The 12,957-nt window shown below is 38.8% G+C and overlaps 1 protein-coding gene across 2 annotated transcripts; it reads left to right on the top strand.

The window, feature by feature from the left end:
* The first annotated feature begins 941 nt into the window (after window positions 1-941).
* Window positions 942-11,702, top strand: LOC139944029 (voltage-dependent calcium channel gamma-5 subunit-like). 2 transcript variants are annotated; one of them, XR_011786910.1, is made up of 7 exons: window positions 942-1,933; window positions 6,478-6,555; window positions 7,113-7,193; window positions 7,730-7,870; window positions 8,670-8,755; window positions 10,381-10,673; window positions 10,800-11,702. XR_011786910.1 is itself a non-coding variant. In XM_071940972.1 (7 exons), exons 1-6 carry the CDS (start codon window positions 1,735-1,737, stop codon window positions 10,621-10,623), a joined length of 828 nt encoding a protein of 275 aa, XP_071797073.1. In that variant the 5' UTR covers window positions 942-1,734; the 3' UTR covers window positions 10,624-10,662; window positions 10,800-11,702. The 2 variants fall into 2 exon arrangements, 1 of the variants encoding a protein (XP_071797073.1); XM_071940972.1 differs by having other exon boundaries at window positions 10,381-10,662.
* Window positions 11,703-12,957: the final 1,255 nt, after the last annotated feature.

The raw sequence follows: 12,957 nt of genomic DNA, 5'->3' as shown, positions 1-12,957 counted from the left end.
TCATGAACCATCTTTAAAGACATGGACACTATTAGTAATTGTCAAAGACCAGTCTTCTCAATTGGTGTATCTCAACATATGTATGAAATAAAATAAAAAACATTGAAAGATTGAGCTCACTTGGTTGTCGAAGTTGTGAGATAATAATGAAAGAAAAAACACCCTTGTCGCACGTATAGTTGTGTGCTTTCAGATGCTGAGGTCTCGAAATCAAATTCGTGGAAAATTACTTCTATCTCGAAAACTACGTCACCTCAGAGGGAGCCGTTTCTCACAATGTTTTATACTTTCAACAGTTCTCTATCACTCGTTTCCAAGTAAGGTTTTATGCTAATAATTATTTTGAGTAATTACCAATAGTGTCCACCATCTTTAAAGGCACTGGACACTATTGGTAATTACTCAAAATATATATCAGTACAAAAAAGCTTACTTCTCTTTTAAACGAGCCATGGAGAGCTGCTGATATTGTTACATTGTGAGAAACGCCTCCCTCTAAAGTAACGCAGTTTTCAAGAAAGAGGTAATTTCTCACTCGAATATTAAAAGACTTTCGGCCTGAAATCTTTGTTTGTTATCTGAGCACACTAATTTGTGCAACAAGGGTGGTTTTTGTTCACTATTTTCTTGCAACCTCGATGACCAATTGAGTCAAAAACAAGTCTGTGAAGTGTTAACAGACTTGTTATAATGTGCATGATATATTGGAATACACCTAGTGCAAATTCTGGTCTTTGACAAACACCGAGGGTGGTCAGTGCATTTTAAGGTTAGAACAAAACCTGGTAACTTAATGGAAACAATGACGAAACAAAAGAATCAAATTATAAAAAATTGTTGCCATTTCACAAAAACTTACAATAAAATGAGCTAATGTTGTCCTCATTTTATAGGTATTTTGCGTCGATGAAACAGAGAATGAATTTACTTTTGCTGAAGACTTGCTCCTTTAAGATGGAAACACGTCCTCAAGACACGTGAGATGATGACAAAGTCTCTTGAGACCAGCTACCATCCCCAGTGAGTTGCATCCAGCGTGGCGTTGCATTATGGACGCTCTTATAGTTTATGTCACGTTGACTAGACTTTCACCAGTCCTCCACGAGCTCACCTGTTCGAAGAATGAATAATCCGTGTATGTTTCCTTCCTCCGTGATCAGTGCAACAATCCCACTGGATTTAGAACAGCCAGTTGTTATTTCACCATTCTTAACATCAATTATCGCAAAGGACACTGCTAACTCATAAAATATTCCCGATTGTGTGGCGCCTGAAGTTTCTCTTCGGAGAGTTTGTAAATATGGCTCTTAGTAATCTCGAGGGAGTCCTTGCACGTCTGCTCCTCCTATTAAAAACAACGCTCTGGAACGAGAAGAGCGTAACCGGATCGTCCTGGCGTCTCAAGTTCATCACACCTTCATTCTGACATTCATAGGATGATTCCTAGTTGACACACAGTATCTTAGCATACTTGATTGTCCTTGCCTGGGACTATATTATGCTGCACGCCTCACGTGTTGTGCAAGTACAATTATTTCAAACTTCTGACTGATCACTGAGACAGCACAATCTTCAGGACACCTTTCCCTGGCGGCCTTACACTTTCGTATTATACTACAGTGTATACGTCACCGAGGAAGAGTCCTATACGGGGCTAACCAACCAGCTCACTTTGTCAAAGGCACCAAATCTGTTTCCAAAGCATCCTCGAGGCACAAAACAATATCAACAGAGATGCAAAACACCAGTCTATTGCTCCTGACTATCTGGTCCGTGTTCGGAGCCTATCTCGGATTGCTATTGACGAGTGTCGGGACGTTCACAAATCAGTGGGTGTTCACGTCCGAGGAGCGACATCTGGATTTCCACAACGGAACTCTCCGGATTACCATGAATATGTACTCTGGGCTGTTGGAATCCTGCCGGATACGAGGTAAGTTCCTGCGGATTTTGTTGGTACCGATGTAGGGCAGTTTTCATCAAGATATTATTAAAGGCAGTGGACACTATTGATAATTACTCAAAAGAATTATTATTTGTCACACGAAATCAAATTCGTGGAAAATTACTTCTTTCTCGAAAACTACGTCATTTCAGAGGGTTTCTCACAATGTTTTATACCATCAACTTCTCCCCATTACTTGTCATCAAGAAAGGTTTTATGATGATAATTATTTTGAGTAACTACCAATAGTGTCCACTGCCTTTAACATATTTTACACGAGCTATAGTACCGAGGTTGCACCAGGAAGCCCATCCCCAACCCCGAGTCGGCCTGATTCGAAGCACCACTGGTTCCAAGCCTCCTCACCATTAAACGTTTAACAACTATATACAGCCTTGTTAAATCAATACTTGAAAATATTCATTTATTTTAAAATTGCAATGGTTAACCACAATTTATTTACAAAATTTCTAGTGTAGTTTTAAATTCTACATTGGTATTTGACTAGTTTATTTAAAACTCATAGAGCATCTTGTTGTTTAAATCCTTTTCTATATATGCAAATAAAACACCATTATTGTTTAATGACAGATATTTTAAGGTATCAAATGAGAAGTCATCTTGTGTTTGATATTCAACACACGGTGTCTGGTTGACATCAGGGGAAATCTCATCGATCGCTCACCGTGGAGCCACATTTATTATTTATGACGGACTTCGCGCTCCATACATTATGAGGGGTAAAATTTGAATAATTATGGGCCAGTTAGGATCGGCTGAAAGACCCACAACCGCCGGCAGAGTGTGATATATGAATGTGTTTTATTTCAATGGCTTTGCTATGCTATATTTATTATTCCTTAAAAAATGTATATGAATTGTTTAGTTTCCTGTAAGAACATTATACTTTCAAGACAATAAAAACGGAAGAGTGAAACTTAGTTAAAATGAGCGCTAAAAGTTTCAAGAAAACATAATGAAGCTTTATGTCATCAACAACTGCCTTGCAAGAAATGACTTGTAATTTTGTTTTATATGAAACAGATTGTAATTTGTTTGGGGGTGTTGTTCCTTGATTGATATTGTATACTATTTATTATACAAACACTGCAATCGCTTTGAAATTATGGAAAACAACTTACAAATGATAATAGTCAACTGGATGACAAATCACTGGTTCATTAAAGGCAGGGGACACTGTTGGTAATTACTCAAAGTAATTATTAGCATAAAACCTGTGCAAAAGGTCGTGATCCGATTTGTGCATTGTTGCCGCTACGCGGCGCTATATGATTTTTGGTTGTCAGTAATTTGTGTAATTTTTCATAATGTTATACTTTTAAAATACATCAAGTGACAAGGATCTATATGTCAGTTACATAAAACAAATATTGAGTGGCTTTAATTCGTGGAATGGAAGGAATATTATCGCTCGGTAAAATTTGGACTGTTCCATTTCACTCGGCTTCGCCTCGTGAAATGGAACAGTCCAAATGTTACCTTGCAAAAATATTTCTTCCATTCCACTCTGAGCCACTCAATATTTGTATACTATGCATATTTACTGGTATATTTTTAGATAACCACAATAATACTCCGAGGTGAAATGTTTTTCAAAGTGATGTATGCTATCGAAAGCTGTTGTAGGCTTCGAACAGATTAATTGCAATTATTATTAAAGGAAGACGTTGCCTTATATTATCGGTCGAGTTTGTCTATAAAAAGCATTTGTAACTGTTTGTTATAAAACGCATAATATGAGGAGAAAGATGTTGTAAAAGTAGAATACAATGATCCACACAAACATGCCTCGAAATTGCACGGTTTTCTTTTTACATCGTCCACTAACACGGTCGGCCGTTTATTGGAGTCAAATTTTTGACTCCAATAAATGGCCGACCGTATTAGTTCACAAAGTAAAAGGAAAACCACGCATTTCGAGGCAAATTTGTGTGGATCATTGTATTCTTCTTTTAAATCATCTTTCTAACCATATGCATTTTATAACAAACGGTTACAAACGCTTTTTATAGACGAACTCGACCGATCCAAGGCAACGTGTTCCTTTAAGAGTGATTAACACGCTATTATATACCTTCCATTTCAGCCACAATTTGTTTATACGATGATACGGTAATTATAATGTCCTTCGATAGTAAGTATAAACAGGAAAGCAGGAATTTAATATCATGCAAGAGTGATCTAATATTGCTCACTCAATTAATTCACGCTAATACGGTTGTCCAGTCAACTACAGCATAATCACTCTTAACTTATTAAAAACAAACTAAACTGTGGCTTGTTAGTAATAATTTTGTTTGCCCCTGAAGGGGGAATTTTTATTCGAACTTCTTTAATACAAAACTACACAGACTATTTGTAAAACCAATTACTTTTAGAACTATTTGTAAAGAAAAACAGCAAAGGGAAAAACAGGGGCTTTTATGAATGGCATTAATTTGTTGGTTAGTACATAGCAATAAAAAAAGGCTCCCATCTGATGTTGAATTTGTCTATATATTTTTTTATTTATTTTTTTTACAAAGGAACATTTTTCCCATTATAAAAATATATATTAATTCAGTAATAATTTTCAATCATCTTTGTTTATTTAGTTTTGAGTGATTATGTCGTGTGTAATTTTGAAGCAATCCCTTTTGTGATTTTGTAGCAGATTGCATAAACTAATTACAATCCTTTGAATTATTAATTGGGGACGTGCGTGATTGCACACACCACCGACAAGAGTATCAGGGCGGATCCATAGACTAGCCTTTAGTCGGTTTAACATACTATTTTAAAATAAACATGACGGCATCTATGTATTTTTCTTCGGGAACTCTCTACCACTTAAAGCCATTGAACACTTTCGGTAAACAGTATTATCCAAAGGCCCACACTTCGTGTACCATAACTTATATATAAAATAACAAACCTGTGAAAATTTAGGCTCAATCGGTCATCGGAGTCGGGAGAAAATAACGGGAAAATCCACCTTTGTTTCCGCACGTTTCGCCGTGTCATGACATGTGTTTACTATAATCCGTAATTCTCGTTTTCGAGAATTGATAATTGTTTTAATGTTTTCTCAAAAAGTAAAGCATTTTATGGAATAATATTTCAAGAGAAGTCTTTTACCATTACCTTCTGTAAACCCTGTAAGTTATTTGTAAATCTGTGAATTTGTATTTATTTTTTCGGTACCGAAAGTATATGGCTTTAAAGACACTGGACACTATTGGTAATTGTCAAAGACCGGTCTTCTCACTTGGTGTATCTCAACAGATGCATGAAATAACAAACCTATGAAAATTCAAACTCAATTGGTCGTTGAAGTTGCGAGATAATAATAAAATAAAAAAACACCATTGTCACCGAAGTTGTGTGATTGCAGATGCTTGATTTCGAGACCTCAAAATCTAATTCTGAGGTCTTGAAATTCGTAAAAAATTACTTCTTTCTCGAAAACTATTTTACATCAAAGGGAGCCGTTTCTCACAATGTTTTATATTATCAACCTCTCCCCATTACTCGTTACCAAGTAAGGTTTTATGCTAATAATTATTTTGAGTAATTACCAATAGTGTCCACTGCCTGTATTATTTTAAAATAAATATGACACCATCTATGTATTTTTCTCCAGGAACTCTCTGCCACTTAATGTTAGATCTTGTCTCTGCACCACAATTCTCAAATGACATCTCAGAACTTATCTTATGTCACAGGTTTTCAAGGACTAACGTTGTTGTGTCTGTTTTGTTTTGTTTTTCTTTAGGGTTTTGTCACTGCGCCTTGAACACCCAGCAGGGTGGATATGTGCGCGTTACAAGTCTTATTATTATTATTATAAGCTCTGGGTGATTGACATGTATATCTTGAGTAAGATCAAGTAAGCTGCTTTGATATCAACGTCTCCATTTGGTATCTTTAGTAATGACTTGTGTACATCTACGTTGTATCAAATTCCAAAGGATGTCCTATGTACTATTATGCCTATATAATAATTATATCCTCAATTTGATTTGTCATAATTTATTAATGCTGAGTCAGTAAGAGTTTGAAAACAAACACTGTTGCGACAATTGTATGGTTGAAATGAACCGAGTAGTTTCGGCAAGTATCCGTTGACTTGCTGGTCGTTTGAGTTGAACTGAGCTGAGTTGGGTTGTTAGGCTATTTAAGTATTGAGTGTAAAACATTACATGGTGCTATCAGAATTAGGTCGCATAACTCAAACAGCAATAAAGCAATTTAAATAGCAATAAACCAAACTTAATCCAAAATTAATCTAATATCATCTGTAGAATTGTTGTCTGTTGATGGATCCATCGATATGGAGAATGGTTTACAAACAAATTGGATTAATTAGTTTGATAATATGAAAAGATGAATTATGATAGTCGATGTGTTGACTTTTAGGCCGGCCTGCTACTACAGGTTGACTGATTTGCGGATCGATGTTTTTTATTTTATTTTATTTTATGTATATTGGTTTCGTGATCGATTTTTTTTTATTTTATTTTTTTTTACAGTCACTTACATTTGGGACTCCAAGGATGCCTGGAAACAAATGGAAAATAACGCCACTCAAGAAGTTACACCAAGACCTGGTAGGCTGAACTAAACCAACTTCATTACAATTTTAAAACTACTTGTAAAAATGGAATTTTAACAAAATTAGCCCAGCATCTCAAAGGGGACGTTTACCTTTATTTTCTTTTATTATTTATAGATATAGATATATATAAATCATAAAACTGACCTGTGAACAATGTTTTTGAGATTATACCTTCGGAAATCCAGAGTGGTTTTGGTCCAATAATTTGTATTTGGAAAATACAGAATCTGAATTATGTTTCTGACATACAATTACTTCAAAGTGAAATATTTCTCAAATTTTTTTTTTTTTTTTAATTGACAAACATATGTCATTTTCTTTGAATTACAGTTTCTCCTTCAATGAAGGTTGTAATAGCTCTTTTAAAAAGACTTCCTCACTAATTACGAGAACTGAATAAGCTTTTAGCAACAACTAGGCCTACTTCATCCGATGCAGTAGCAGTAGTTGCTACGAAAGCTTATGTAGTGTTTTATATCGTTAGTTAGTCTGTAAGAGCTAGCACTCCTTGTTTTATCACGGTTTTATGTAATTCTAATTCTCCTTCAGGTAGTCCAACCTGTGTGAAAATAAGAAATGTCCTTTCTGCACCCGGCTCGCCACCTAAGGACATCACATCAGCGGCACTCTGTGAGTAAATGTGTACATATTAGTTTTATTTTTTCATTTTATTTTGTTTATATATTTTTTTTACAGAAGGTATTCTTCTACATTGTATTGTTTTGAAAATTGACGTGTTTCAAAGTATCTAGAACTCCACTGACAGTTTCGTTTTCGCATTAAATAAACTTTCAAAATAGCTTTTAAGTTATAGAACAGTAATTTGAGAATGTGCTCGAATGGGAAGTGATGTTATTTTTTGCTTTTATCAATTTTACATTATTCTAACAAACTTCTTTTGTTGCAGCGGCAGTCAGCATGGCGGGCTGATTTTGAAGTAATACATAACACAACTATAACATGGCACAGTTACATGTTTTAACATGTAACTGTTCCATGTTAAAACTATTCGTGTCTATTTTCTCAGCTTGATATTAACTGTATGTTTCCCAAACTGCATTGAGGTATATGTTTAAGATGGTATATGTTTAAGATGGTGCTTGTGCATGGTCTATTTGGTAATTCTTAATGAGCTAATTTTTTTTTTTTTATTCTACTTCATGCAGCCAAGATCAACTCCGTGTGGCCATTCCCTGTCATCAGTTTCTTGCTACTCATCGTGTCTTCTGCACTCAGCACGCTAGGATTATGTATCCCAACCAAGAGGGCGTTTATGTTCTTCGCTGGTGTGGTGAGCATCATTGCAGGTGAGTGCACACAAGGTGACGAAGTTCGCACATTGAAACGGTGCATGGTGATTAATACTGTGACTGATGTAAAGGCAGCGTCCATATTGTAGACTTGGTTCCAAGTCTTTCATGGTGGCTTTTAGTCGTCCTGATAGTCGCTAAAAATAGACGCGTGATAGCTAATAATGTGGGGGCGTTTTTCGTGGCTGAGATGCAGAAGAGTAACCGCGATCTTCGACTTGAATTCAAGTTTATGTCCATTGCGGCTTCGGCTGTGGACAAGTACCTAGAACATTGTAGAATTGTAGATGGTTTTCACCAACATTGATGATGCAGTCAACAGCCACAGCCAAGTCCCTGAATTAGGACGCAGCGTTTGGAGAGCATTGGTGGCAGTACAACAATACTGGTCCCCGAGCCATTGACTGACCGTACATTTGCCTGAATACAACGCACAAGTGGCGCATGTTTCAAGTATAAATCCCTTTCATTTTAACTACTTGTTTTCTTTTAACAACCTGCCTTGCACACCATCTAAGCAGTGTAAATTGTCAGTTTAGTAACCATTACTTCTAGTGGGGTAGTAGCAGAATACCTCGGGACCTTTTTTGTCGAACCCTGTCGTAGGCACCGAGTCCTACCCGGGCAGTTTTTCCAATATTCAGAGCCAGGAGCCAGTGACTATAAGCTGATTTTTGGAAAAAGCCCCAAAGTGAACTTCCTCAATCAGGGTGGTGTGTGTGGTGGTGTGATGATTATGAAGTCAATGATTGATTCTTAACCAACGATTTGGTGTTGATTGTCAATTGACTCTCAGGTTTATTTGGTTTAACTGGTATCGTATGCTACATCATCGCTGTTGGAGACGCAGTTATTGAGAAGCATCCTATTCTACCTGACAAGGTGAATATACGCCCCCCCCCCCCAAGCCTGCCACTCCATCCTCTTCGCCTCACAATCACAATCCCCTCCAACCCACACTCTCCACCCCAAGCTAACCCACCCTTCCCTTCACCTTCAGCCCACTCCACATTCTCAACCCCCTCCACTCCAACCCAATAATACATCCACCCTGCATCCCACACTCTCTCCGCTGGTCCTTGCTCTATGCTCCTCCCCACACTATCATTCCCAACACTTCACACTCCCCCACTTTCCCTCCCCTCAACCCCACACTCTCAACCCCTGCACTCCAACCCACTATTATATATCCACCCTGCATCCCACACTCTCTCCGCTGGTCCTTGCTCTATGCTCCTCCCCACACTATCAATCCCAACACTCTACACTCCCTAACTTTCCTTTCCCTCAACCCCACACTCTCAACCCCTCCACTCCAACCCACTATTATATATCCACTCTGCATCCCACACTCTCTCCGCTGGTCCTTGCTCTATGCTCCTCCCCACACTATCAATCCCAATACTTCACACTCCCTAACTTTCCTTTCCCTTAACCCCACACTCTTAACCCCTCCACTCCAACCCAATAATACATCCACCCTGCATCCCACATTCTCTCCGCTGGTCCTTGCTCTATGCTCCTCCCCACACTATCAATCCCAACACTTCACACTCCCTTTACTTTCCCTCCCCTTAACCCCACACTCTCAACCTCTCCACTCCAACCCACTATTATATATCCACCCTGCATCCCACACTCTCTCCGCTGGTCCTTGCTCTATGCTCCTCCCCACACTATCCAATCCCAACACTTCACACTCCCTAACTTTCCTTTCCCTCAACCCCACACTCTCAACCCCACACTCTCAACCCCTCCACTCCAATCCAATAATACATCCACCCTGCATCCCACACTCTCTCCGCTGGTCCTTGCTCTATGGTCCTCCCCACACTATCAATCCCAACACTCCACACTCCGTTTACTTTCCCTCCTCTCAACCCTACACTCTCAACCTCTCCACTCCAGCCCACTATTATATATCCACCCTGCATCCCACACTCTCTCCGCTGGTCCTTGCTCTATGCTCCTCCCCACACTATCAATCACAACACTCCACACTCCCTTTACTTTCCCTCCCCTCAACCCCACACTCTCAACCCCTGCACTCCAACCCACTATTATATGTCCACCCTGCATCCCACACTCTTTCCTCTGGTCCTTGATTTAAGCTCCTCCCCACACTATCAATCCCAACATTCCACACTCCCTCACTTTCCTTTCCCTCAACCCCACACTCTCAACCCCTCCACTCCAACCCATTATACATCCACCCTGCATCCCACACTCTCTCCGCTGGTCCTTGGTCTATGCTCCTCCCCACACTATCAATCACAACACTCCACACTCCTTCACTTTCAGCCTCTCAACCCCACACTCTAATAGCCATCCCAACTATCTCATCCCCTGCACGAGGTATGTGTAGGCCTAAAATTGACTGTGCAAAGTTATCCCTCAAACGGATTTATGTATGGTCACAGCTTAAGTTCAGTCCATTACTTTTTCCATAAATTCTTCGATTAAACTAAACTCATACTATTATTAATAATAATTAATTTTCATTTCAGATATTCCAACATACTTACGGCTACTCGTTCTGTTTCTGCGCTCTGTCCTTCGTCATATCGGAGACGACGGGTGTTGCCAGCCTCTACCTTTTCATCAAACAGGAGACGTACGCCTTACGGAGCGAGAAGGAGCGATTACGGCACCGTCAAATGGTCTCTGGCTCCGGTACCTCCGTGGCTACGGGAAGCACCCAGATTATACCACTCAAACTGTCTGTCGAGCCCGCTGTTATAGAGCTCTAACCACCACACTCATCAAATCGTCACGTCAGTCGTGGACAGGTATGGCACAAGTAAGATTTCATTGTGTGACTTCTCATACCCCCATCCCCCCCCCCCCCCCATGAATAAGTCTGGGCTAAAAAGAGGTACTTCCATTTATAATGTAAACCATGTTGCGGACATGTTGTTTCTCATAGGTTTGTAACTACATGGCCTTTCTGATGCTGCGAGGAGGAAAAATCGACACACCTTAGTCCCACTATCGTCTGCAAGAAAACGGCTCGACGAAATCTTAATAAGTTCTTGAACAGATTTTTTTGGTAGGCTGCTTATAATTATTAATATAAAAAAAAATCGAAACGGATTTACTGAGGAAAAACCAATTTTCAAGATATTGAACTATTTGAATAACTAAGGGAATCAATGTGTGGTGAAGAGGTTTTCAACTTGTGGTTTAATCCCAACGAGGCCTGGTTCTTGATCATTTTACCGAGACGAAGTTGAGGTAAATTATAAAATGGTTGGGCCCTCGGCCCGATCGGGTAAACAACTCCTTATAAGGGAATGCTGTGCGCGACGCGCGTATCGCGTGATGTGGCACAGCTGTTGCTCTCGACCAATAGGAATGAAGAAACTGTCTTATAAGCACAGGTGCAAGCTCGTGTGTCACGCTCATGTTTTTAACATGTTTTACTGGTAATAAACAAAGGTTTATACACACCCACGACGCGCTCTCCACCAATAGGAATAGCGAAACTGTCTGAGGTATTTATGAATGTGAGTTAACAATGTGAATGGCAATAATTGTCCAACGTGTGTGGTATATAAACATGTGGCAACATTTGTATAGCGTGTTCATATCGATGTGTTAGTATAGGATCTTCGGTAAATCCGAAAAATTTGAAAATGCATTCGTCCAATAAAAAATGTTTTTATAGTCGGAACACTTTTTTCACAATTTTACCAAAAATGTTGTCCGTGGCCTTTAGAGTGTTGTCATAGTTGTTTGCAGAGTAGCAGGAATATAATCGATTGAGCATTATATATAGTAGGATTTAAAACCTGGCGTTGTGTATGGAAAACAAGTGTTTAAAAAATAAACGAAAACAGTGTAAAAGTATCTGGAATTTGTTTGATCTTTAAATGAGTGTTAACAAGACGCGCAGATCCGGACAGTTTTCTTGTCGACGTTTTGATAAATATACCGCGTAAATTATTGATCGTCATGGCCTATGTCATTCAAAATACCTCAAGTCAATAGCCCCAGGTCAAAACGAGGAAATAGTTTATACTAGAGAATCATAATTTTGACGACCTACAAAATACTAACGAGGCTGCCGCTCGGTTTCTCCTAATTTAATAGTGGGTGCACCCTTAAAAAACACTGGACACTTTTTGGTAATTGTCGAAGACCAGTCTTCTCACTTGGTGTATCTCAACATATGCATAAAACAACCAACCTGTGAAAACTTGAACTCAATTGGTCGTCGAAGTTGGGAGGTAATAATGGAAGAAAAAAACACCCTTGCCATACGAAGTTGAGTGCTTGTTTAGACGCGTGAGGGCTCGAAATCAATTCAAATATTTTACTGAGAAATGACATCTTTCTCAAAAACTACGTTACTTCAGAGGGAGTCGTTTCTCATAATGTTTTATACTATCAACAGCTCTCCATTGCTTGTTACCAAGTAGGTTTTTATGCTAACAATTATTTTGAGTTATTACCAATAGTGTCCAGTGCCTTTAAGTATTAATACCTAGTTTGGGTAGATAGATACAGATACTTTAAGGTGAATGGGGCACTGTTTTAGTCCGAGTTCAAGGCCTAGTCTTCAGCTAGTCTTTTCCCAAGTAATAAAATAACGTTTTATGTGATTCAATTTACCGCTATGTTTTGACAGTTATAAAAAAAAAAAAACCTGCGAGGCACTATCGTTTCCAAATGTACTAAAGGCATATGTGTTTTATTGAGATGGTGCCTTAACATATGGAAAGGTTTGCGGTAACACCATGTGATGACTATCTCTAAATGAGTCGGGATGGTTGTGAAAACAACCGTTGGTTTCAACTCGACGTTTCGATCAGTATGCTCTGAACGTCTTCCGGAGAACAAAACAAGAAGACGTCCAGAGTATACTGATCGAAACGTCGAGTTGGAACCAACGGTTCTTTACAGAACAACCCCAACTCATTTAGAGATTACATTACATGGTGTTACCGCAAACCTTTCTATATCGTATTTCCACCGTGCAAAGTTTCAAAACCCGACTTACAACATGCCTTCATGCTGCCGAAGTATTCCTTTGCATACAGTTGATTCAAAGTTGCCTGAAATAATGTCACCTAACACTTATG

Source organism: Asterias amurensis, chromosome 11 (assembly GCF_032118995.1).
Source record: "Asterias amurensis chromosome 11, ASM3211899v1".
NCBI classification, from domain to species: domain Eukaryota; kingdom Metazoa; phylum Echinodermata; class Asteroidea; order Forcipulatida; family Asteriidae; genus Asterias; species Asterias amurensis.
The sequence above is the reverse complement of the archived record's forward strand: the minus strand, read 5'-3'. Positions and strand labels throughout refer to the sequence as shown.

Bases quoted from the DNA above. Each gene is read 5' to 3' on its own strand.
- LOC139944029 (XM_071940972.1), top strand. From the start codon at position 1,735: ATGCAAAACACCAGTCTATTGCTCCTGACTATCTGGTCCGTGTTCGGA. The intron at 7,194-7,729 runs GTGAGTAAATGT...TACTTCATGCAG, and splicing joins CATCACATCAGCGGCACTCT to CCAAGATCAACTCCGTGTGG. The intron at 8,756-10,380 runs GTGAATATACGC...TTTTCATTTCAG, and splicing joins ATCCTATTCTACCTGACAAG to ATATTCCAACATACTTACGG.